The sequence below is a fragment of the Hyperoodon ampullatus genome (assembly GCF_949752795.1).
Source record: "Hyperoodon ampullatus genome assembly, chromosome: 8".
Classification (NCBI taxonomy): domain Eukaryota; kingdom Metazoa; phylum Chordata; class Mammalia; order Artiodactyla; family Ziphiidae; genus Hyperoodon; species Hyperoodon ampullatus.
In genome coordinates, this window is record NC_136921.1 from 55444751 (window position 1) to 55472366 (window position 27616).

At 38.8% G+C, this 27616-nt stretch overlaps 1 protein-coding gene across 1 annotated transcript in view; it reads left to right on the forward strand.

Moving 5' to 3' along the window:
- The window catches only part of THSD7B (thrombospondin type 1 domain containing 7B), a gene marked incomplete at both ends in the record, with an annotated part of 801311 nt that overhangs the window by 576043 nt on the left and 197652 nt on the right, over positions 1-27616 (forward strand). The window contains one exon of the mRNA XM_079709630.1: positions 10259-10434. Within this exon, the coding sequence (XP_079565756.1) occupies positions 10259-10434 (176 nt within the window). The remainder of the gene's footprint in view (positions 1-10258; positions 10435-27616) is intronic.

Sequence of the window (27616 nt, forward strand, 5' to 3'; positions counted from 1 at the left end):
TTTGGATAATTTGCTAGTTTTAAATTGCTGCATAACAAATTATGTCAACCTAGTCATTCAAAACATTTATTATCTCACTGTTTCCATGAGTCAAGAGTACAGACATGGCCTCTCTAAATTCTCTGCTTAAGAGTCTCACCAGGCTATAACCAAGATATGAACCAAGAGTCAAGTCTCAGCAGAGGTGTGACTGGGGAAAGCTCCTCTTCCAATCTCCCTTGAAATTGTTGGCAGAATTCCTCTTCATGCACGTATAAGGCTGAGACCCCTGTTTTCTTACTAGCTAACAGCCAAGGGCTGCCCTCATGCCCTAGAGGCTGCTTGCAGTCCCCTACCCTGTGGCCACACCATAGGCATTTTATGGCATGGCTGTTTGCTTCTTCAAGGCCAGCAGGAGAGTTTATTTCTCCACAAAAAGGGCCCAGTCACTCTTTTAAGGGTTTTTACCTGATTAATTCAGGCCCAGCCAGGGTCATCTCCCTTTTGATTAACTCACAATCAGTGATTTGGCATGTTAATAGTATCTGTGCATTCCCTTCCCCTTTGCCACATACCGTAACCTAATCATGGGGCTGACTTCCTATCATATTCACAGGTCTTGCCCAAACTCAAAGGGAAGAGATTATACACACATATACACAAGCGTACACGAGTCAGCTATGTTGCAGTTAATTAAGGTGAGGAATATAAGAGAATTAGAATGGTTTAGGAGGAAACTGGTGGCCTCAGTTTTAGATATGTTGAATTTGGGGGTATTTAGGCACCCAATTAGAGTGGATCAGTAGGTGGCATAGAAATTAGTAAAGAGATGGGAATTGGAAATACATGTTTGGTAGTGATCGGTGGAGGTGACAGTTAATCATCCAGAGGAAGACTGTAGCAAGAAGTGGGCTGAGGACAGGAGCAAGACCTAGTAAAGCCAGAACATCTGCATCTGTATTTCAACCCACACCTCTTTTTTTTTTTTTTTTTTTTTTTGCGGTACGCAGGCCTCTCACTGTTGTGGCCTGTCCCGTTGTGGAGCACAGGCTCCGGACGCACAGGCTCAGCGGCCATGGCTCACGGGCCCAGCCACTCCGTGGCATGTGGGATCTTCCCAGACCAGGGCACGAACCCGTGTCCCCTGCATTGGCAGGCGGACTCCCAACCACTGTGCCACCAGGGAAGCCCCAACCCACACCTCTTGATTCCAGTCCAATATCTCATATACAATCTTTCACTATTCCTCTTCTTTTGATAATATCCTGCTCTTCCTAGTCTGTGGTCCACTCTTTGTCCTCCTCCCACCTCTAAGTCACACTACACAGAAGTGAGAATCAAGATCTTTCTTTTTGATATCCAAAGAAGCCATACAGATGGCCAGTAGACACATAAAAATATGCTCAACCTCACTAATGATTAGAGAAATGCAAATCAAAACTATAATAAGGTACCACTTCACACTGGTCAGAATGACCATCATTAAAAAGTCTACAAGTAACAAATGCTAGAAAGGGTGTGGAGGAAAGGGAAACCTCCTACACTGTTGGTGGGAATGTAAGTTGGTGCAGTCAGTATGGAAAACAGTATGGAGGTTCCTCAGAAAGCTAAAAATAGAACTACCGTATGATCCAGCAATCCTACTCCTGGGCTTATATATGGAGAAATCCATACTTTGAAAAGATACGTGCACCCCAATGTTCATTGCTGCACTATTTACAATAGCCAAGACATGGAAACAACCTAAATGTCCATCAACAGATGAATGGATAAAGAAGATGTGGTATATATATACAATAGAATACAACTCAGCCATATAAAAGAATGAAATAATGCCACTTGCAGCAACATGGATGCAACTAGAGATTTTTTTTTAATTTTTTTTTTATTAGTTTCTGCTTTATAGCAAAGTGAATCAGTCATACATATACATCCGTTCCAACATCCCTTCCCTCATGCATCTCCCTCCCTCCCACCCTCCCCATCCCACCCCTCCAGGCGGTCACAAAGCACCGAGCTGATCTCCCCATGCTCTGCCGCTGCTTCCCACTATCTATCTACCTCACGTTTGGTAGTGTATACATGTCCATGCCTCTCTTTCGCTTTGTCACAGCTTACACTTCCCCCTCCCCATATCCTCAAGTCCATTCTCAAGTAGGTCTGTGTCTTTATTCCCGTTTTACCCCTAGGTTCTTCATGACATTTTTTTTTTAATTCCAGATATATGTGTTAGCATACGGTATTTGTCTTTCTCTTTATGACTTACTTCACTCTGTATGACAGACTCTAGGTCTATCCACCTAATTACAAATAGCTCAGTTTCGTTTCTTTTTATGGCTGAGTAATATTCCATTGTATATATGTGCCACATCTTCTTTATCCATTCATCCAATGATGGACATTTAGGTTGTTTCCAGCTCCGGGCTATTGTGAATAGAGCTGCAATGAACATTTTGGTACATGTCTCTTTTTGAATTATGGTTTTCTCAGGGTATATGCCTAGTAGTGGGATTGCTAGGTCATATGGTAGTTCTATTTTTAGTTTTTTAAGGAACCTCCATACTGTTCTCCATAGTGGCTGTACCAATTCATATTCCCACCAGCAGTGCAAGAGTGTTCCCTTTTCTCCACACCCTCTCCAGCATTTATTGTTTCTAGATTTCTTGATGATGGCCATTCTGACTGGTGTGAGATGATATCTCATTGTAGTTTTGATTTGCATTTCTCTAATGATTAATGATGTTGAGCATTCTTTCATGTGTTTGTTGGCAGTCTGTATATCTTCTTTGGAGAAATGTCTATTTAGGTCTTCTGCCCATTTTTGGATTGGGGTGTTTGTTTTTTTGCTATTGAGCTGCATGAGCTGTTTATAAATTTTGGAGATTAATCCTTTGTCAGTTGCTTCATTTGCAAATATTTTCTCCCATTCTGAGGGTTCTCTTTTGGTCTTGTTTATGGTTTCCTTTGCTGTGCAAAAGCTTTGAAGTTTCATTAGGTCCCATTTGTTTATCTTTGTTTTTATTTCCATTTCACTAGGAGGTGGGTCCAAAAGGATCTTGCTGTGATTTATGTCATAGAGTGTTCTGCCTATGTTTTCCTCTAAGAGTTTGATAGTTTCTGGCCTTACATTTAGGTCTTTAATCCACTTTGAGCTTATTTTTGTGTATGGTGTTAGGGAATGATCTAATCTCATACTTTTACATGTCCCTGTCCAGTTTTCCCAGCACCACTTATTGAAGAGACTGTCCTTTCTCCACTGTACATTCCTGCCTCCTTTATCAAAGATAAGTTGACCATATGTGCGTGGGTTTATCTCTGGGCTTTCTATCCTGTTCCATTGATCTATCTTTCTGTTTTTATGCCAGTACCACACTGTCTTGATTACTGTAGCTTTGTAGTATAGTCTGAAGTCAGGGAGCCTGATTCCTCCAGCTCCGTTTTTCGTTCTCAAGATTGCTTTGGCTATTCGGGGTCTTTTGTTTTTCCATACAAATTGTGAAATTTTTTGTTCTAGTTCTGTGAAAAATGCCAGTGGTAGTTTGATAGGGATTGCATTGAATCTGTAGATTGCTTTGGGTAGTAGAGTCATTTTCACAATATTGATTCTTCCAATCCAGGAGCATGGTATATCTCTCCATCTATTTGTATCATCTTTAATTTCTTTCATAAGTGTCTTATAATTTTCTGCATACAGGTCTTTTGTCTCCTTAGGTAGGTTTATTCCTAGATATTTTATTCTTTTGTTTGCAATGGTAAATGGGAGTGTTTTTTTGATTTCATTTTCAGATTTTTCATCATTAGTGTACAGGAATGCCAGAGATTTCTGTGCATTAATTTTGTATCCTGCTACTTTACCAAATTCATTGATTAGCTCTAGTAGTTTTCTGGTAGCATCTTTAGGATTCTCTATGTATAGTATCATGTCACCTGCAAACAGTGACAGCTTTACTTCTTCTTTTCCAATTTGGATTCCTTTTATTTCCTTTTCTTCTCTGATTGCTGTGGCTAGAACTTCCAAAACTAAGTTGAATAAGAGTGGTGAGAGTGGGCAGCCTTGTCTTGTTCCTGATCTTATTGGAAATGGTTTCAGTTTTTCACCATTGAGGACAATGTTGGCTGTGGGTTTGTCATATATGGCCTTTATTATGTTGAGGAAAGTTCCCTCTATGCCTACTTCCTGCAGGGTTTTTATCATAAATTGGTGTTGAATTTTGTCGAAAGCTTTCTCTGCATCTATTGAGATGATCATATGGTTTTTCTCCTTCAACTTGTTAATATGGTGTATCACATTGATTGATTTGCGTATATTGAAGAATCCTTGCATTCCTGGAATAAACCCCACTTGATCATGGTGTATGATCCTTTTAATGTGCTGTTGGATTCTGTTTGCTAGTATTTTGTTGAGGATTTTTGCATCTATGTTCATCAGTGATATTGGCCTGTAGTTTTCTTTCTTTGTGACATCCTTGCCTGGTTTTGGTATCAAGGTGATGGTGGCCTCGTAGAATGAGTTTGGGAGTGTTCCTTCCTCTGATATTGTTTGGAAGAGTTTGAGAAGGATGGGTGTTAGCTCTTCTCTAAATGTTTGATAGAATTCGCCTGTGAAGCCATCTGGTCCTGGGCTTTTGTTTGTTGGAAGATTTTTAATCACAGTTTCAATTTCAGTGCTTGTGATTGGTCTATTCATAGTTTCTATTTCTTCCTGAGTCAGTTTTGACAGGTTGTGCATTTCTAAGAATTTGTCCATTTCTTCCAGGTTGTCCATTTTATTGGCATAGAGTTGCTTGTAGTAATCTCTCATGATCTTTTGTATTTCTGCAGTGTCAGTTGTTACTTCTCCTTTTTCATTTCTAATTCTATTGATTTGAGTCTTCTCCCTTCTTTTCTTGATGAGTCTGGCTAATGGTTTGTCCATTTTGTTTACCTTCTCAAAGAACCAGCTTTTAGTTTGGTTGATCTTTGCTATCGTTTCCTTCATTTCTTTTTCATTTATTTCTGATCTGATCTTTATGATTTCTTTCCTTCTGCTAACTTTGGGGGTTTTTTGTTCTTCTTTCTCTAATTGCTTTAGGTGCAGGGTCAGGTTGTTTACTCGAAATGTTTCCTGTTTCTTAAGGTGGGATTGTATTGCTATAAACTTCCCCCTTAGAACTGCTTTTGCTGCGTCCCATAGGTTTTGGGTCGTCGTGTCTCCATTGTCATTTGTTTCTAGGTATTTTTTAATTTCCTCTTTGATTTCTTCAGTGATCACTTCGTTATTGAGTCGTGTATTGTTTAGCGTCCATGTGTTTGTATATTTTACAGATCTTTTCCTGTAATTGATGTCTAGTCTCATAGCATTGTGGTCGGAAAACATACTTGATACAATTTCAATTTTCTTAAATTTACCAAGGGTTGATTTGTGACCCAAGATATGATCTATCCTGGAGAATGTTCCATGAGCACTTGAGAAAAATGTGTATTCTGTTGTTTTTGGATGGAATGTCCTATAAATATCAACTAAGTCCATCTTGTTTAATGTATCATTTAAAGCTTGTGTTTCCTTATTTATTTTCATTTTGGATGATCTGTCCATTGGTGAAAGTGAGGTGTTAAAGTCCCCTACTATGATTGTGTTACTGTCGATTTCCCCTTTTATGGCTGTTAGTATTTGCCTTATGTATTGAGGTGCTCCTATGTTGGGTGCATAAATATTTACAATTGTTATATCTTCTTCTTGGATCGATCCCTTGATCATTATGTAGTGTCCTTCTTTGTCTCTTCTAATAGTCTTTATTTTAAAGTCTATTTTGTCTGATATAAGAATTGCTACTCCAGCTTTCTTTTGATTTCCATTTGCATGGAATATCTTTTTCCATCCCCTTACTTTCAATCTGTATGTGTCTCTAGGTCTGAAGTGGGTCTCTTGTAGACAGCACATATATGGGTCTTGTTTTTGTATCCATTCAGCCACTCTGTGTCTTTTGGTGGGAGCATTTAGTCCATTTACATTTAAGGTAATTATTGATATGTATGTTCCTATTCCCATTTCTTTAATTGCTTTGGGTTCATTATTGTAGGTATATTCCTTCTGCTGTGTTTCTTGCCTAGAGAAGTTCCTTTAGCATTTGTTGTAAAGCTGGTTTGGTGGTGCTGAACTCTCTCAGCTTTTGCTTGTCTGTAAACGTTTTAATTTCTCCATCAAATCTGAATGAGATCCTTGCTGGGTAGAGTAATCTTGGTTGCAGGTTTTTCTCCTTCATCACTTTAATTATGTCCTGCCACTCCCTTCTGGCTTGTAGAGTTTCTGCTGAGAGATCAGCTGTTAACCTGATGGGTATTCCCTTGTGTGTTATTTGTTGTTTTTCCCTTGCTGCTTTTAATATGATTTCTTTGTGTTTAATTTTTGACAGTTTGATTAATATGTCTTGGCGTATTTCTCCTTGGATTTATTCTGTATGGGACTCTCTGTGCCTCCTGGACTTGATTAACTATTTCCTTTCCCATATTAGGGAAGTTTTCCACTATAATCTCTTCAAATATTTTCTCAGTCCCTTTCTTTTTCTCTTCTTCTTCTGGAACCCCTATAATTCGAATGTTGGTGCATTTAATGTTGTCCCAGAGGTCTCTGAGACTGTCCTCTGTTCTTTTCATTCTTTTTTCTTTATTTTGCTCTGCAGTAGTTATTTCCACTATTTTCTCTTCCAGGTCACTTATCCGTTTTTCTGCCTCAGTTATTCTGCTATTGATCCCATCTAGAGTATTTTTCATTTCATTTATTGTGTTTTTAATCAATGCTTGATTCATCTTTAGTTCTTCTAGGTCCTTGTTAACTGTTTCTTGCATTTTGTCTATTCTAGTTCCAAGATTTTGGATCTTGGAAATAGAATCTTGGATCAGCTTTACTATCATTATTCTGAATTCTTTTTCAGATAGACTGCCTAGTACCTCTTCATTTGTTAGGTCTGGTAGGTTTTTATTTTGCTCCTTCACCTGCTGTGTTTTTTTCTGCCTTCTCATTTTGCTTATGTTACTGTGTTTGAGGTCTCCTTTTTGCAGGCTGCAGATTCGTAGTTCCCGTTGTTTTTGGTGTCTGTCCCCCGTGGCTAAGGTTGTTTCAGTAGGTTGTGTGGGCTTCCTGGTGGGGGGGACTAATGCCTGTGTTCTGGTGGTTGAGGCTCGATCTTGTCTTTCTGGTGGACAGGTCCACGTCTGGTGGTGTGTTTTGGGGTGCCTGTGGCCTTATTATGTTTTTAGGTAGCCTCTCTGCTAATGGATGGGGTTGTGTTCCTGCCTTGCTAGTTGCTTGGCATAGGGTGACCAGCACTGTAGCTTGCTGGTCGTTGACTGAAGCTGGGTGCTGGTGTTGAGATGGAGATCTCTGGGAGATTTTCGCTGCTTGATATTATGTGGAGCTGGGAGGTCTCTTGTGGACCCGTGTCCTGAAGTTGGCTCTCCCACTTCAGAGGCACAGCACTGACTCCTGGCTGCAGCACCAAGAGCCTTTCATCCACCCGGCTCAGAATAACAGGGATAAAAAGTAGAAAGAAAGAATTAGTAGAAGAAAGAAAGAGAGAGGGAAAGAAAGGAAGAAGGGAAGAAAGGAAGGAAGAAAGAAAGAAAGGAGGGAGGGAGGAAGGATGGAAAGAAAGAAAGGAGGGAGGGAGGGAGGAATGAAAGCAAAAGGAAGAGTGAATCGAAGAAGGCAGGGAGGGAGGAAGGAAAGAAAGAAAGAAAGACAGGAGGGAGGGAGGGAGGAAGGAAAGGAAAAGAAAGTGGAAAGAAGAAGGGTGGGAGGGAGGGAGGAAGGAAAGAAAAAGAAAGAAGGAAAGGAGGAGTGGAGGGAGGGAGGAAGGGAAGGTAGGAAAAAAAGAAACAGTAGCTAAAGTAAAATAGAATAAAGTATGAAATATAGTAGCGTTATTAAAATTAAAAAGTAATTATTGAAAAAAAAAAACGGACAGATAGAACCCTGGGACATATGGTGGAAGCAAAGCTATACAGAGAGAATCTTACACAGAAGATTACACATACACATTCACAAAAAGAGAGCAGGGGGAAAAATCAAAAATCTTGCTCTCCAAGTCCACCTCCTCAATTTGGGATAATTCGTTGTAAAAAGAGGAAAAGGGCGAGAAGTCTGAAATCTTGCTCTCTAAGTCCACCTCCTTAATTTGGGATAATTCGTTGTAAAAAGAGGAGAAGGGGGGAAAGTCTTAAATCTTGTCCTCAAAGTCCACTTCCTCAATTTGGGATGATTCGCTGTCCATTTATGCACTCCACAGACGCAGGGCACATCAAATGGGCCGTGGAGCTTTAACCCACTGCCTCCGAGGCTGCACAGAGAGATTTCCCTGTCTCTTCTCTGCTCTCACAGCTCCCGGGTCTCAGCCTTGGACCTGGCCCCGCCTCTGCGCGTAGGTCGCTGGAGGGTGTCAGTTCTTCGTTCAGACAGGACGGGTTTAAAGGAGCCGCTGATTGGGGGGCTCTGGCTCACTCAGGCAGAGGGGAGGGAGGGGCGCGCAGTGTGGGGCGGGCCTGCGGCGGCAGAGGCCGGCGTGACGTTGCAGCAGCCCGAGGCGCTCTGTGCGCTTTCGCGGGAAAGCCGTCCCCGGGTCCCGGGACCCTGGCAGTGGCGGGATGCACAGGCCCCCCGGAAGGCGGGGCGGACAGTGACCCGCGCTCGCACACAGGCCTCGCGGCGGCGGCGGCAGCAGCAGCCCCAGCGTCCCACGCCCGTCTCCGAGGTCTGCGCCTGCCTCCGGCGCTTCCCCAAGCGGCCCTCTTAATGCCCTCTCCTCGCGCACCAGGAAACAAAAGGGAAAAAAGTCTCTTGCCTCTTCGGCAGCTTCAGACCCTTTCCCTGGACTCCCTCCGGGCTAGCCGTGGTGCACTAACCCCTTCAGGCTCTCTTCCTGCCGCCAGCCCCAGTCCTCTCCCTGCGCTCCGACTGAAAGCCGATACCCGAGCCTCAGCTCCCAGCCCCGCCCACCCCTGCAGCCAAGCAGACAAGCCTCTCGGGCTGGTGTGTGTGCCTGAGGGCACCGATCCTCTGTTTGGAATCTCTCAGCTTTGCCCTCCACACCCCTGTTGCTGTGCTCTCCTCCGCTACTCCGAAGCTTTCCCCCTCTGCCACCTGCAGTCTCCGCCCGCGAAGGGGCTTGTAGTGTGTGGAAACCTTTCCTCCTTCACGGCTCCCTCCCACTGGTGCAGGTCCCGTCCCTATCCTGTTGTCTCTGTTTATTCTTTTTTTCTTTTGCCCTACCCAGGTATGTGGGGAGTTTCTTGCCTTTTGGGGGGTCTGAGGTCTTCTGTCAGCGTTCAGTAGGTGTTCTGTTGGAGTTGTTCCACGTGTAGATGAATTTCTGATGTATCTGTGGGGAGGAAGGTGATCTCCGCGTCTTATTCTTCCGCCATCTTCCTCCGGGGTCTCAACTAGAGATTTTCATACTAAGTGAAGTAACTCAGACAGAGAAAGACAAATACCATATGGTATTACTTATATGTGGACTCTAATATATGGCACAAATTAGCCTATCTACAATACAGAAACAGACTCACAGACATAGAGATCAGACCTGTGGTTGCCAAGGGGTAGGGGGAGAGGGATGTACAGGGAATTTACAGTTGGTAGATGCAAACTATTACATTCAGAATGGATAAACAGCAAGGTCCTACTGTATAGCACAGGAAACTGTATCCAATCTCCTGAGATAAACCATAATGGAAAAGAATATAAAAAAAGAATGTATATATATATATATATATATATATATATATATATATATATATACACACATATATGTATAACTCAGTTACTTGGCTGTACAACATTGTAAATCAACTATACTTCAATTAAAAAAATAATAAGCTTGCTTTATTTTAAAAAAAGGAATCTTTGTGAAAGCCTTGCAAATCACAGGCACTAAGATTGGCTCTATTATGCTCTCTATTCCCAGACAGGGAATTGTAGGTCCAGTGGAGGGAGATGGTATCACCATTAGCCCTGAGCTGCTTCATTTCTTCTTTCTTCATTTCTTTTTATCAGAAAGCAGGACTTACTGTGCACTTTTCCCTGCTTCCTCAATCCCAGAATTGTCTATGAAGGAAAAAGATGGCACACATTTGGAATGCAGAAATAATCATATGTATCTGTCTCTGAAATCTTTTGTCTGTTTATTGAAACCTCTGCAGCAGTATTGTTAGGCAGTCTGGTCTGTGATAATAGAAACAGAAAGTAAGCTTGGTTAGTATATTTTGATCAGACTTTCCTCCATTCTTTTAAATCTTTTTCTTTCAGGTTATATTCAAGAAGAATGTGTCATCCCCTGTCCATTTGATTGCAAGTTAAGTGATTGGACTAGTTGGGGGTCTTGCAGTTCATCTTGTGTTGGAGTGAGAATTCGATCCAAATGGCTGAAAGAAAAACCATACAATGGAGGTCGCCCATGTCCCAAATTGGATCTCAAGAATCAGGTAAAGTGCATGAAGCAAAAAATACAAAGCTGAAAAAGTATCTCCTTTATTATTTCCTGTTGAAATTGAAGTCATCATCTTGTTAGAAGTAGCTCGCAAAAAGTTATTACAAGTTCAGAAGAGTGGATAAGAGGGTAGAAATTAATATAATAGAATTAGGAAGAGAAGCCTTGCCCACTTCTAGGCAATGCCAAGAATGACTTGGTAATATTAGAAATAATAATGTTTACAAAAGTTAAATCCAATTGATTTTTAAATTACCTTGAAATGTCATTTGATTAATCATGATATTATGAAAGCGGTGTGTGTGTGTGTGTGTGTGTGTGTGTGTGATAATGTTGGGAGAATGTCAATTACTTTATGGTTATAGATACAATTAGTGGTCTCATCCACATACTCCAAAAATGGTGTTCTAATTTTCCTGCACCTAACTCTTCATACTAATTTTCTTTGTTCCTAATCTTATCAATGTTTCCACAGCTCTTCATGTCTCTTCAGAGCTATTTCTCTACCTTTTCCCCCAAGATCAAAGCTGTTTTCATAAATGGAACCCTAAAGGATACTCTTCCATGTAGATATCTAATAAAATTGCCATCTTAAGCAATCAAAGTTGATTAGAGTATTTCAGTTGGCCTTACCTACATAATGGAGTCTAAGGTTTAATTAAGAATTATAATAAAGAACTAAAGTTTCTCCCATGATTGCATACTGTTATTATATTAGGACTGATATATACATTTTAATCAATTCGATAGGTGGAGTACAAGATGATGATTGTTAAAAATTCTTTATTCTTAGAGAGGTGAATTATGTCTTATATGGGTCTGTAGATTCTTTGTGACTCCGAAACGTTTAAGAAAATAGCTACACAGGCTTCTATTCCTAATTCTATTGTATTCATTTCTGCCCTCTTAACTCCATTTTGATTAGACTTTCTATACAGGTTGTTTAATGGAAGGGAAATCCACGCATCTGTTGTTAATTAATTTGAATAGCATATCTAGTACTGCTTGTATGTAGATACCATTTGTCATTTCAAGACTGACATCTCTAGCTGTTTTTTTCCTAAATTTTGATAAAAGACACATAACTCACTGAAAATGAAAAACTATCATACTGGCAAAAAATATTTATGTTCCAAGACAGGGCATAGTATTAGGCGAGTCTTGTTTTTTAAGGTTACATGGGATAAAGTGATGACCCTGGTTTCTTCCTTCAAAGCAGATATAAAGCATATCGGGGAAAAAATGATGCAGAGGATTGTAAAATCAACATAAAGGTTGCCAAAAAAACCTTCACAAGTACAGTGGTTTGGGGAAAGGAAAAGTGAGATATGATTAATGAAAACAGGAGGGAAATAATCAGAGCAGAGAGAGTCTGAGGAGAGAAGCCTCTTCAGTATGAAGAAAGGACTAATACAGGTTGATGGTCAGGAGAAGAACTTTCAAATGAATACTCATATGAAGGTATGAAGGCTATTTGACCTTCCCTAGGGGATTTTCCAGGCATTTAAAAAGGGAAATGACTACTAAGCATTTATAGTTATAAATAATGTATGAAAATTCTTCTCTCTCCTCAACACCAATGAAACCTAAGTCTTTATAGCACTAGCGTTAAACACTAATTTTAATATGCTAGTTTTATGAACCAGGAAATTATCAAGTGAGTAAAAGGACTTCATTGGAGCACAGACACTAAAACTGTATTCTCAGTGTGTATAGGCAAATATATGGAAATGTGTCTATCAAATTTGAGAGTATGCATAAGATAAGGGTACTTGTAAGCCTGTTATGACTTAAAGAAAACTTGTTCTAAACACTTAATTGACATATAAAACTTGTAACCTTAAGAAGTAGTACATGCTGAAAATTAAGCCCAAGTTCAAGAGTAATTTAGATAAATCCCATCTGTGAAAACTAAGCGAGGGTGGGTTTGTCTGCAGGAGCTGTTTCTAGCTTTTGAGTTCGGGAAGGAAATTGTAACGTTCCAAAGACATTTGTTGTGATGCTCAGAAGTGAATCCTGGGATTTAATTATCAGAAATCAAATTTAGTGTAGCATATATTCTGATGTAAAGAGGTTTCAGGTATCTAGAATTGGAAAACTTCACCCCAATCCATACTTTATATTTTAACATAAGTTAATTGATCAAGACAGTAAATCATAAGCCCTCCGTCTCACTTGTAAGTTTGTGAATGTCAAGGAAAAATGCTATTGTAAAAAATCCTAAATTTAAAGGAAATTGTCCCCAGAGCCCTTCCTTTTCTAAAGAAAGCACACTTTTACCTGTAAGTATATTTGTGGAAAGCTATCTGTGGACTTCATTATATATTTGCTCTTATACATGGTAGAATCCCCTTTGTGTGTGTGTGTTATATATTGAAATTGTTGAAGTTATCCATATTTTCTTAATTCATCTGAATATAAATTGGGTTGTCGGGAGTCTTCATGATTTAGGAAATATTCCTCAGCTTCTATTATTTATGGCAATTCTTCTTTAGAAGAGCTCGCTATTTGTTTCCCTAAGCTGGAAATATGACCTAGTGAGAGGTACACCCACTGAGGCTGTTTTTTAAAGTTCAGTTTTACTACTGGCCTTAGGTTATTGGTCTCCTTTCCAATTGGTTTTTAGGTCTAGATTTATTTTTCTATTTTTGGAACCAGATTAATCCTCTCTCATCCATTCACCCATAAGTAAGAGCTTTCAGAAAATGTAACCAAATTATAGCACTAAGAGAGGTACATATCTTTAATACCTGTGCATGAGGAAAATTAAGTATATGGCATATTGAGTCTAACATACTGTTTGTAAAAAAAAAAAAGAACTTTCTTATGTGTATATATATATATTATGCATATGCTATGTAAATGTTAGTATACCTGCATGTACTTAATCATTCTCCTCCTTTGCTTGTCTTTAGAACATGAGGTCTTTCTGAGGGCAAAGGCTGTCTTTCTACTTTTGTAACTCATTCTAGCCCCTGGTACACCATCCTGTGCATTGTCAAATTATATTCATTGGATGCTTTAGCTGAAAAGAAACCTTCTCTCTGGATGAGTGTGTGGCTAGCTCCATAGAAAGAAAAAATATTTTAGAACTCTTGTCTCTTAAGCTGCGATTTGTCATTCGAATTGTCAAAAAACATGAGCTCTTCTAGAAGAAAGAAAAAAGAACCTCCACATTATTACTGCTCAAAGAGTTTTTCATGATTTGCCTGAAAAATCCTGGGTGTTTGTATCCCCACTAAAATCTAACTCAGTGATATAAATGAAAAGGTTGGTATTATCTACACAAGCTCATAAACTGCTCTGAATCTGTTTGTGAAATCAATATTTATAATCTCTCATAAAAAAACCTCCCTTTTAAACTAAAACCTATCAACATGATAGCTCTTTCTCCAGAAGTGCCAAAGTGACAGCAGTGCTTTGGTGGCTTTCTGCTAAGTAGATTTATGATGATAAATAGCTCGAGCATGCAGCTGACCCAAAGCTTTTATTTAGTTGGAAAACTGCTAAATAGTTTATTGAATTATCAGGTCAGTTGACTGATATCCTTGACTATGCTGTGCATAATCAAATACTTGATAAACAAATATTTTAATTTTTTATAGTCTGTAATGTGGTGAGTGGATTTAAGTGCACTTGTACTGTATCTTTTTGCTATCTTTTTTCTTGTGGAGTTCTGCTTAATAGAAGATTAAATATAGGGACATTAAAGCTCCATTGGACTTACATTTCCCTTTATGAGTTCTTTACACAATTGAAGGCAAAGGAGTGCCAGGAAATTCTGTGTTGCTTATATGTTGCACATATGTGTGTCCCATGTGCTGGAATAAAAATCTGACAGTGAGATCCATTCTCTGTACTTTTTTAAATGCATCTATTTAAATACAATTTTGAAAGAGTTTTGATTGTGCTTGCAACTGAACGAGTGGATATAAATTAAATATATGGGTTTTCTAGAAACACCTGCTATTTTAAAGGTGTGTCTTCTCCACAAAGAGAAGTGGCCTGAGTTTGGAAATAATGAGTATAACTCTTTTTCTTTTCCATAGCAGGGTAATACTATTTTTTTTTAATTTTTACATCTTTATTGGAGTATAATTGCTTTACAATGGTGTGTTAGTTTCTGCTTTATAACAAAGTGAATCAGTCATACATATACATATGTTCCCATATCTCTTCCTTCTTGCGTCTCCCTCCCTCCCACCCTCCCTATCCCACCCCTCCAGGCGGTCACAAAGCACCGAGCTGATCTCCCTGTGCTATGCGGCTGCTTCCCACTAGCTATCTACCTTACGTTTGGTAGTGTATATATGTCCATGCCTCTCTCTCGCTTTGTCACAGCTTACCCTTCCCCCTCCCCATATCCTCAAGTCCATTCTCTAGTAGGTCTGTGTCTTTATTCCTGTCTTACCCCTAGGTCCTTCATGACATTTTTTTTCTTAAATTCCATATATATGTGTTAGCATACGGTATTTGTCTTTCTCTTTCTGACTTACTTCACTCTGTATGACAGACTCTAGGTCCATCCACCTCACTACAAATAGCTCAATTTCGTTTCTTTTTATGGCTGAGTAATATTCCATTGTATTTATGTGCCACATCTTCTTTATCCATTCATCCGATGATGGACACTTAGGTTGTTTCCATCTCCGGGCTATTGTGAATAGAGTTGCAACGAACATTTTGTTACATGACTCTTTTTGAATTATGGTTTTCTCAGGGTATATGCCCAGTAGTGGGATTGCTGGGTCATATGGTAGTTCTATTTGTAGTTTTTTAAGGAACCTCCATACTGTTCTCCATAGTGGCTGTACCAATTCATATTCCCACCAGCAGTGCAAGAGTGTTCCTTTTTCTCCACACCCTCTCCAGCATTTATTGTTTCTAGATTTCTTGATGATGGCCATTCTGACTGGTGTGAGATGATATCTCATTGTAGTTTTGATTTGCATTTCTCTAATGATTAATGATGTTGAGCATTCTTTCATGTGTTTGTTGGCAGTCTGTATATCTTCTTTGGAGAAATGTCTATTTAGGTCTTCTGCCCATTTTTGGATTAGGTTGTTTGTTTTTTTTTGTTATTGAGCTGCATGAGCTGCCAAAGTTAGCAGAAGGAAAGGGTAATACTATTTTAAAGAATACTTTCTTTCCAAAGATAAACAGGTATATTTTTGCAAGATCATTTCTCCCTTATAAGGTGGCTTTGGATGAGAAAATTTTCTATAGAGAAGTATCTTATGCTCATTTTGATACTGCTTCATTAATTATTAATAGCATTTTAGGATGTGGTAAGAGGATAACTGTCATTCAAACTGAATGTTTGTTTACCCAGGACAATATGGCTCACTTAAAGTTTAATTTGATTTAACCAATTTTAACCTCTTTCTTCTTTTGGACCTGCCCAACTTCCACTCATCCTAACCTAGTCCAAATCATTCCTGGCAGAGTCCTGCTCACTTTGGACTCAGCACTTTAGCAGGAGCTCCAGACTGTAATGGAGCAAGAAATCATCATCTTGAGCGTTAATACGGAAAGCCCACAGTTATCCATGATGAAGTACATTCAGGTGTACCGTTCTTGTGTCGGGAAGTAGGGGTTGGTGACTGCACCTTTGAGAAGAACTTGTTTTAATTATGAAATATCATATGTCATAAAATTAAGAGATGCAGAGTGATTTATTCTTCAGGGTTACTTGGGAGGATTTAATAAAGGCAGATACTCCTAAAATGTTTTACTTCTCGCCAACATACTAATTATGATAGCAAATTATTATACACCACACCCCATCTCAGAGGCAGAGTGAAATGACTTCTAAAGGCTGGTGTTCATCCATTCATACCCTTTATGCCTGTCTGCCAACCCAAACACTGTGCTCTCAAGTTGTGACATTGCACTAGCTGAGCTGCGTAGAGCCTTCAAGAGAGGCAGTTTTTCTTTTTTGTTCCTGCCCTGTCACCATTTCCAAGCAAAAAAATTATGTTTTCTTCTCAAGAGATTCTTCTCCGCCACACTTGTGTCTACATATACCCTATTCTTGATCATAGGACTACCCCTCATGCTTGTTGAAATCTTTTGCAACTTTGATCATTTTTCTTGAGAACTGCCAGAATCACTCATGAGAACCAATCTTCCTCTACCTGTTGTCCACTCTCTCTTGTCTTTTACTGTGTTTTTTTATACTGGGTGTTGCTACTCTGCACATATTCAAACTCATGTTTAGTTGTTACGCAGGAGGTTCCTATGTACCTCTAGAATGTTCTCTACTAAGCTGGCTTGGCAAATTTCCCTCATGCTGTCCCGAGGCAGGGTTTCCAGGATTGGCAGGAGACAGCTATAAAATTGTGAAACAGGCAAATTTTGTCAAATTTTGTCTTTGGAACCCTTTCAATGTGCTGTCATACCTCATATTATCCCTAGCCTCTGAACTCCTGAAGTTCTGAAATATATTAGATAACATCAGCCTCAGCAGGAAATCACATCATCTGTATTGGAAATTTTGCAAAACTATCTTCTTAACCAGGGATTTCAAGTAGAAGTGTTTATGTACTTTTCTAGAAAAAAATATTGACAGAACCTACTTTTCAGATCTTTCCTGAATAATCCTGTCTTTTAACCTTTAAATGCAAAATGGAATCTTCCTTCCTCCTCTCATGCGTTAAAAAAACAGGGCTCTGACTTTAACCACAAGCATTTAGAAAGTTAAACCATGGATTGATGGGAGTGTAGCACCTTCTAAAAATAACTTGCTTAAGACTCCTTTAAAAGAAAGGTTCTAAATGGCATGTTCATTCTCTAGATCTTTTTTTATTGAGATATAATTGCCATATAACACTGTGTATGTTTAAGATGTACAATGTGTGGATTTTTATACATTTATATATTGTAATATGAGTACCACCATAGCATTAGTTAAAACACCTCTCACATCACATAATCATCATTTCCTTTTTGTGGTGAGAATAATTAAGACCTAGTCTCTTAGCTGCTTGGAAATTTATAATACAATATTGCTGACTATAATCACTGTGCTGTGTGTTAGATCTCCAGGACTTATTTATCTACTAATTGCAAGTTTATACCCTTTAGATTTTTCAAGCTTTATCCCACTATTAAATTACCAGAAAGCAAGTTACCTAGGTCCTGACTAGGTCCTGTGATAGATCCCTGCAGAAAAGCACGTGTTGAATCATGATTTAATTTTTCTGTATGACTTAAGAGTCCATATAAAAATAGTCTCCCTGAGAAGCTTATCTAAATCTTTTGGAATATAGAGTATTGCTTCATAACCTTTACTGATTGTAAGAGTAGAAAAATCACCATATGGGTGGGGGAAAGATTGGTATAAAAACAGTTTCCCAGGCCCCTGCTCTGGAAACTGTGGTCAGCACAGAGTAAGTTCAGGAAAGTGTATTTGTTAACAAAGGTTTGTCTTTGCTCCTTTTTCTGATCAGGCAAATTGAGGAACACTGCTGATTTGAGAGTCTTGTCACTGAGGCTACCATTTTTGCTGAAGTCAGCTCTGGAAAAGAATTTCTCTGCAGTTGACTTAACCTGCCCTTTCTAACACCAACAGTGAATACAACCACTAGTTCTTTGCTACTCAAAGCAAATCTGGGAGGAACCTCCCATTTTATAGAGGAGGAGACTAAGGCTTAGAGGGGTGTAATTACTTGACCAACTTTACCCACTTATGTATATAATGGGTTAAGAGTCATTCAGGTCTGAGGTCAAATGCTACCCTGCCATCTTTTAGCTGTGAGAACATGAGAAAATTATTTAACCTTATTGAGTCTCAGTTTCATGTTCTGTCAAATGGGTATAACGATAACAACTACCTTATAAGATTATTGTATTAATTAATATAAAATGAAAATAGTGTTGTTTGGCAAATAGTTAAGTACTTGATAAATGTTAGGATTGTTTCCTTGGTCTCTAACACATAATTTCTGTTTCCAGTTCAGTTTGTTTTCATCTATATTACCTTTTAGACCTAAGTTATACATATTGCTTTTCTTTTCATATTTAGCTACTGGAATATTTGAAGTCAAATATTTTAGCTGTAATCACTCAGCTTATATGCATAGGAAAAGCTACTGTCACTGCTTCCTGTATGGGAAATGTGCTTTATTTTATTTCTAAATATCTTATTTGGCATTGCATTTTTTTTTCCTGGTGGCAAAAAGAGATGTAGCTTTTTACATGTTTATAACTAATTTTCTATCAACTTGTGATTCTTTGGATATAGATGTTTTTATTAAGGTGTGTAACAGAAAGATACACAAATCATTATGGGTAGAGCTGTATGACTTCTCACAAATCGAATTTTCCCATTCAGTTACTACCCACATCAAGAAATAATACTTTATCAGTATCTCATGTGCCTCCTTTTGAGCTCCAGCTCCTTCTCTACCACCTTCCTCTCACCAAGTAGAACTACTCTTCAGACTTCTAACAGGATAAATTCATTTTATCATTTAAAAAAACTTTACATAAATGGATTCTGCACTATACTCTTTTGTGTCTGCCTTTTTCTCCTCTGCATGATGTTTGTGAGATTTATCCATGTTGCGATGTATAGCAATATTTTGTTCATTTCCATTGCTTTATGTTGTGTCGTTGTATATATCACATTATTAGATTATATATACAACATTTTATCTGTTCTCATTAATGGATGGACATTTGGGTTGTTTCCAATTTGGGGTTATTACAAATAACCCTGCTGCAACCATTCTTGTACGTGTCTTTGGTGCTCACATGTGTGCATTTCTGTTGCATACAGACCTAAGAGTTGAATTCCTAGGTCATAGGCTATGCATATATTCAACTTCAGTAGATAATTGGCATTTCATTTTAACTTGTAAACTATCACAGATCTTTCTAAACATAGCTAGTACATAATTCTAGATAATGACTTGAAATGTGACCTGTCTGACAGCATGAAAAGAGGTGTGAAAGCCATAGGGATGCATTAAATGTTTATCTCAGCACATCCCATATCACAGCACATCAGTGACTGCTGTCTCCTCCCACATATATCTCTCCTCCCAATGAGAACAAATGTATGAGCATCACCTTCTTGCTGGACTCTTCTCACGTCTCTCCTAAACAACCCTCATACCCATCATACTTCCTCTGCCTCTTTCTTGTTACCTCAGCATAAAGCACAAGCTACATGATATAGTTTATAAGACATTTCATGATCTGGTCCCAATCACATTCTGTGAGCTCAGAGTCATGGTCAAATCAGCAGGGCCCTGAGGCCAGGGAAGCTGCTGATGAGTCAAAAGAAAAGGGTCACTTCTGTCTTTCTATCCCCTCATCAGCCCTCATACAGCCTTTCTCATAAAGAGTGAGAATTTCACATTCTCAGGATGATCCTATAAATCAGCTGATTGATATCTAATATGATATCTTTTAACAGAAACTGCCTTTCAATTACAAATCACCCTTCTTTAATGAAATTAGATACTTGGATTGACTTTATCACCCTTTCTCTAGAAGCTACTCATCAAATTCCCTCTTCACTGGATTAAAATCAGACCCATTTACCATTTAAATATAGACTGCCCAAGGCAGATTGGAGTTGTTGCTTTCTTCCCTGAACAAAAGTCTTTCTCTTAGAGGACAAGGTAAGGGATATCTGTGCTGAAAGCAAGTATGGAACCAATTGCAGTGTCTACCTCCACAGGGTGTCCCTAGACAGCAGAAGTATTGTCCACAGCCAGCTTCCACGCTAATAGGCACCGATCTTGTCACCCTTAGAAATGAAGGCAAATTAGCTTGAACAGCAATCTTAGGAAAGAAGTGTCAATTGAGCTGACTCTCCAGTGCACTGGTCAGAAGGGAGCCAGCAGGGACCACGTGTCATAAACTAGAATGGCAACAACACAGTGAAAATTGCTTTTTTCTTTTCTCTGTTTGTGGAGCAAGGGAACACAAGTATATGGAAGTCATTGTTGGTACAAAATTTTATAGTTTGTTTATTTGAAAGGACACTTGATACTAGCATAAGTGTATTTTTGAACTTTTAAATCTTTGCTCAAATTTAGCTTCCAAATATGACCTACCTGAGCACCTGTTTCGACTTAGGATGGGGTTATGTCCAAATAAACCCATCATAAGTTGAAAGTATCTTAAGTTGAAAACACATTCAACACATTTACCTTAGCAAACATCATAGCTTAGCCTCGACTACCTTAAAAGTGCTTGGAACACTTACATTAGCCTACAGTTGAGGAAAATCATCTAACACAAAGCTTATTTTATAATGAAGTGTTGAATATCTTATGTAATTTGCTGAATTCTGTAGCGAAAGGGAGAAAACAGAATGGTTTTAAGTGTATTGGTTGTTTACCCTCGTGATCGCTTGGCTGACTGGGGGCTGCTGCCCTCTGCCGCTGTACAGCACCACGAGAGAGTATGAACCATATATCGCTAGCCCAGGAAAAGGTTAAAATTCCAAATTCGACCTGTGGTTTCCACTGAATGCATATTGCTTTTGCACCATTATAAAGTCAAAAAAATCGAAAGTCAGGGACCATCTGTACTGCATTCTGTCTCCCTCACCACCCTCACTCCTTCCATTTACCCTTACTTAGCTCTACTTTTCCTACTATATGATTTCCTCATTTATTCTTGCTCTTATTTTTTGGCTGTCTCTCCACACCACCCCCAAAACAGATATACTGCCCAGTTCTCGTTGAGCACCTTGAAAGCTGACAATAGTGTTGTCTTAGGTTGGATTCTTCCAGAAGCAGAGCCTGAGATAGGATTTAAGAGCAAGAATTGTGTTTATCAAGTGCAGGGCACACCATTAGGGTAGAATAAGAAGTGTCACAGGGAAGGGAAGAAACAATATGGTACCTGTGTTACGAAGCCAAGTACCATAGTGGCCACTGAAGCCTAAGCTTGTGGAAGCCTAAACTCTGGGAAACTGTGCAAAACACACGGTTTGATCAGACCCGAAGAGCCAGGAAACTGGATTATTTGTATGGAAGTTTCTGAGAGTCCCTCGTTGAGAAGAATGTTCAGTCTATGCACTTTGGGCTAAACATAGGCAGTCTTCTATTTTGGAAAAAGCTCATAGGCACAGAGATCCAGATACTGGCAGTTGGAATTTAGCCAGGGCACAGTGAAAGGTTGCTACTAGTGTCATCCCTCTGTGATTTACAGTACCAAGATGCATTGAAGTTGCTTGGTTAGTATTTTTTGTTTTTTTAACTGGGGTTATATGTAGTCTGTATAATCCATGTCATAACCAGAAGTCGACTTTTTTCCAATAAAAGTGTACTTTACTACAGCCCAGTGGCCGGTAGAATGTGTATTTTGAGTAGTTTGCATTTGGGGTAAAAATAGATTTATCATTATCTGGCTGTGCAGTCTCATCTGTTCTCCCTTGCAACTGGTCCCATGCCCTTTGTGGATACTGGACCAAGGCGATGGGAAAGAGGAAATCTGGGTATGGAGACCAAACCATGTCCCGATTCCTGAGCTGGAAATAAGATAATTTAGGGGGTTCAGAATCACCCTACATATATCCTCCTTTTTTCCTTTAGATGCTGTACAGCATATTATATCCCTTTCTCTCTGGCTACTACCAAATACTGTTTTGTTGGCCTGAAAATAGATATAAGAGGAGGCACAGCAGGCTGGGACTGGCATGTGAGACTCTTAGGCAGCATTCTCCATGCATGAGAAAAGAGTATCTGACTGAACACAACTAAGGAGTTCCAGGATAATCATAGTTCAGGTTAGGAAGAAACCTAAAAGTATCTAGTCTCCCAGTTCTCAGTCATGGCTGCCCATTTGATTTACTAGAGAGAAGTGTTACATTCCCTACCTCCCCACCCAGACCAACTAAATCAGAATTTTTGCTGGTGGTATCCAACAATCTTTTTAAAAATCCTCAGGTAATTCTAATGTGCAGCTAGGGCTGAGAACTGTTGAATGCAACATCTTGCAAATGAGGTAACTGGAGCTCAGGGAGGTGACTTGACACCTAATTACCACCTAGAACAGGGACCCTGCCTGTCTGTCATTCCTTTCCTATTTGAACACCTCTTCCATCCGAATGAACACAAGTGCAATAAGAAATGTCAGTGATGTGAATGCGCTCTATCCCTGTGTTATTCACTTAGGAAAACAAGTAGGGGGCCCTCTGACCTCATCCTGCAACATCCTCCCCCCTCACCTCTCTGCCCACTAAAGGCAAATGGCCTTTACCATGAGCAAGTGACCTCTTTTGGGAGATGATTTAACTGATCATAAGGCCTCCAACAACTTCCTTTTCCTGTATGAGGGAACTTACCTGGTGGCTGTGCAAATACCCCTGAAAAGGTGGAAAAATATACTGCATGGATCCATGGTTTGGAGTGGTATGATATGGTAGTGGATGTATTTTTCTTTGTGTTATTCAACAAATCTCACATGTATGTCCTCATGCTGTATAATTAGGGACATTTGGGGGATACATATAAAAATTTAATGTGGCAGGTACAATTATGTAAGTGTATGATGTGCACAGGGACTTCTAAGCAACAGTAATTTATTAATGAGCTTTGGTAGCTTTCAAAAAGAGAAGAGGTAAAAACAAAATTGAATTTAGGGTAATTGTAAATGTTTTGGAAGACAACTTTAATTCTCTGCATCTGTGCCATTATTCATTCATTCAGCAAACACTTCTAAGAATGAATGATGTGCCAGGAGGAGTTACTGAAGCTCATTTCAATGCCACTCCTCCGAGAGTTTCCATTGGGAACTGGCATTCCTGGAAACTTGAGTGAGGTATTGGGTAGGTTGAAAGTATAAATGGTCAGACCCTAGATGCTCATAGTATCACAAATGCTTTGCCTTTTTTTAAAATACATGAAACCAGTTTGGTCTCAATCAGCAAAATTACCTGCTTCTCCTCTTTATCAGGATGATTTGCAGCTAACCAAAACCTCAACCCAGACTGGCTGAAACAATAAGGAAATACATTACCTCATATAACAAGAAACACAGTGATCATGTGGGCTCCAGGGTTGGTTGGTTCTGTGGCTCAGCAATGTCATCAAGGACATAGTTTTTTTCAGTCTCTGCTTTGCCATCATCAGTGTTGGCATGAAGCCAACTGAAAAATGAAGGATGAACCTCAGGATGTTAGCACAATCAGCAGTGTCAGGCATAGCCTCCTGGTGCAGCAATGACCAAAAGAATAAGAGAGTGTCTCTGTTTTGGGAATCTTAGGAACAGTAAGGTTTTCCCAGAACGTCTCCCACTCCCGGGAAGGACTTCACCTCACACCTCAATGACTGAAGTTGGATTTTGTGTCCATTCCTATACTAATCTCTGGAAGGAGTCATGGGATAAACTTGTTAGCTCAAACAAGTATTCTCCAACCAAAACTTTTCTAAACTTCATGACACATATAAAACTATAATATTCATCTGGCAAAGTGGAAAATATATTCAAAGCTACTTACGTCAGGAGTGAATGGTCTGCGACCCTAGTCTCCATGGGATGGTGCTAGCAATGTCTCAGGCTCCCCTGAAATCCACATATGAGACCCTGGTATGGTAGGACCCTGCTTCTCGAACTTTCATGTGCATATGAATTACATAACAGCTTGCTAAAATGCAGACTCTGATTCAGTAGGTCTGTGGGGACAGACAAAGAGACTGTAATTTTAACAAGCTTCCAGGTGGTGGCAAAGTTGCTGGTATGCAGATTATTCCTTGAGATGCTAACATGTACCAGCTGGGAGCTCTCTCCTAGACATCACCTGGGGTAGAATGCATGTTGAAGAGTGAACGAAAATATCCACTATATACTCTTTTTTTTTTAATTTTGGAAAATTTATTAATTTTATGTATATAAAAAATGCATTGATAACCTCATGCTCTTCAAATAGTTACAGTAAATATATGGAAATGAATATCAAGAGTCTCAATTCTTATTTCTTTCTAATTATTTCTTTATAATCTATGCACATACATACATATTTTCCTAATGGAAGAAACCTAAATGTCCACTATATACTCTTAATTTTAACTCTTTTTGGCATTCAATTTGATGAGTATAATTAGTTTTAAGTAACATTTTCAGCCTTATATCAAGGTGGAAAAACTAAGTAGTGTTTTTAATTGAATACCTGAAAGTCTACTGTGTTAAGAAATATGACCTAATTCTTTCCCTATGAGGATATGAATTGCCTCAACTAGGGCTCTTCCGTGACACTTTTTTTTTTTGATAAGGACATCGCTCCATTTTGCAAGTTATTTAGCATAACCAACCTACCAGTGCCTCACTCTAAATGATAAACCAGCAGACTTAAATATCAGATAAGTAATACATGCATACACCATGTGTCTCTCCTCTTTTCTCTACTCTATGTAGCCCATGCAACATTTTCTTGGGTTATTTATCAATAATTTAAGTCATATTGGAATTATGCATGTACTGGGGAGGGCTCAACAACACTAATGAAGGAAGCCAAGTCTAATAACTCCTTTGGATTTCTCCAGAGTGTTTCGATCCAAGTAAACCTTCTATAGACTATTCAGTGTTGCAATGCTGTTTGGTTTTGCGGGTAACAATAGCAGATGGCAGGAATAAGTAGAGCTGAATATCACTTTGTATGAAGGTGAAATAAGAGCTCATATTTATGGAAAAGAAATCTCAGTGAAATTGTTCATTTAAAGAGATTTATATATTTAGATTTAGATATATAGCTGCTTGAAAACATTTTAACAGACCCTGAGGGATGATACGTTCAGAATAGGTACAGGTGGGATCTTAGAAAATACAAAACAATGAGACATCAGACACTTAGAGCATGGTTTCATATGTACATACCCATGTAGTTATCTGCAATGTTCCTCTTATTTGTGTGTCTGTCCTGGTTCTTCCTGAGACTTTTAGGCTGCTAGAAGGTAAACATCTTGTTTTCTACTGCCATCATAATTCTTCCGAGGACTGAGCACTCACAACCATGTCAGTAAATTCCATGTGCTCCCCTAACAATTAAAAAAAGAAGGAAAGAAAAATACTTTAGAGGCAAATGGATTTTTTATATGTGTGTAGAATTTCTGATATGGTGAAAGTGTAATATTCTTTGCTCTGAGTAAATTATGAGTCATTGGAGAATAGGCCGAGTGCTGTAGTCTTAATGCTTGTTTCTACCCAGCATACATATTTTGAAATCTAATTCCCAGTGTGATAGCATTTGGAGATGGGGCCTTTGGAAGGTGATTAGATCATGAGGGTGGAACTCTCATGAATGGAATTAGTGCCCTTATAAAAGACACCCCAGAGAGCTCCCTAAACCCTTTCTCCAAGTGAGGAAACAGAAGAGATGGCTGTCTGTGGACCAGGAAGTAGGCTCTCACCAGACACTGAACTTGCCACCACCTTGATCTTGGACTTCCCAGCCCCCAAAACTGTGAGACATAAGTCTCTGTTGTTTATAAGCCGCCCAGTCTATGGTATTTCTGTTATAGCTGCCCTAACTAAACTATTTAGATGCTTTATGTTCATATTCCATTTTTAGCCTTATTATTTACTGCCCTTATGGACTCATTATGGTGTTTGAATTTATCACTCAGAACTAGCAATTAGGCAAGCAGAATCAAGCCCTGGGATCTAGAGTAAGAAGCAAAGTTTAATTTAGTCATTTTGCTATATCAGAATGGTTCATTCTCCTCTTTTTGGTTAAAAGAGATTGCAGCTTTTTGTTAAAATCTGAATTGCTGTGTCCACTTTTTAAAAAATGGTGATTTTTCTACGTGTAATCACTGAAGCCATGTCTATATGAAGCTGAAACAAATGACAAATTCAGTAAAGTCAAGGGAAAAGAATCCATGAAAATGGAATATTTGGTGACCTGAATATAGACCTATCTGCATTCTGTTTTTTTGCTCCTTGGAATTATAAGCATTGGCATTAAAGCCCTCTATATCTAGGAAATCAAACCAGAAGAATAATTGAGTTAAAATGATGAATAATTCTGGGGAAACAATTGGTCAAGTTAGCTATTTAATGCTAAATAGGAATAGAAAGAACTAAGAGAGAGGAACTGAAACAGCTTTGGAATGTAAAAGTGAAATATGGACATCTTGAACTCAATATATGATAGTCTTTGCATGAATTATTGCCTGTCATTTGAAATGCACATTCATCAAAACTATAGAAAAATCTGTTCTGGCTTATTACTTAATTAAAAGTAAGTTATGAGCATTTTCAATCTTTATATAATTTGTATCTTTTGCAAGTCATGAATTTCCCATAAATCTGTTGGCCTTAATCATCAAAAAAACTATTGCTGTGCTTAAGTACAATCGCTGTACATTTTTTCTACTTTCTAGCAGATGCTACAAAAGAAGCTATCACAGCTGGTGAAAATTGATATTCAAAAGTATAAAACATGACAGTGGAAAGATTAATTTTCTGTGCTCAATGCCCTTGATTTGTGAAAACTTTAAGCTTTCTTCACAGTAAGTCCAGTGGTTTCATTGTGTGGTTGGCAGTGGGCAGATGATAACGTTCTGCTCTATTTTACTTTATGATGAACCAAAGTGGACCAGTTGTTTTTCTAATGAGTTTGTAAGAGATGCTTCAGTGCTGACACATTAGCTGCATCCCTTGGATTGCTATGATGGGGAAGTGAAAAGCAGTTTTAACAACTTGCTAAAATTATCACCATTAGAGTGAATGAATCACTAAAATATATATACCAGATGTTTAAAATGGTTAGATTTGGGAGAAAACATACAATTAATTTACATTTTAGTGCTAAGTACAAATTTTAATTTATTCTGACTAACTACTTTATAGCCCATCCAGAATACCATTTGAAGGAGTTGTGGAAAGGCTGTAAACGAAGTCATAATCAAGAGATGACAGTTTATTGGCATAAAAGCAGAAGAGTTTTTGCTCAGAAGGGTTCAGGTTTCACTTGCCCAGAATCTGTTACTGAATGACAGGCTTGGAATCGATATGGGAAGCAGGTTAATCCACTTAATTACAATTTGTGCCAAAGTTTAATCCCTCCACAGACCAAGTAAATTGTTCTAACCTATATGAACATACTTTATCCTTGCTACAGTCAAGTCACCATGCAAAAGCATAAGCAGATTTCTTGATAAGACTTATTATAAAGGAGACTGGCTAGGTGAAAATTGATGGCTGAACTCCAA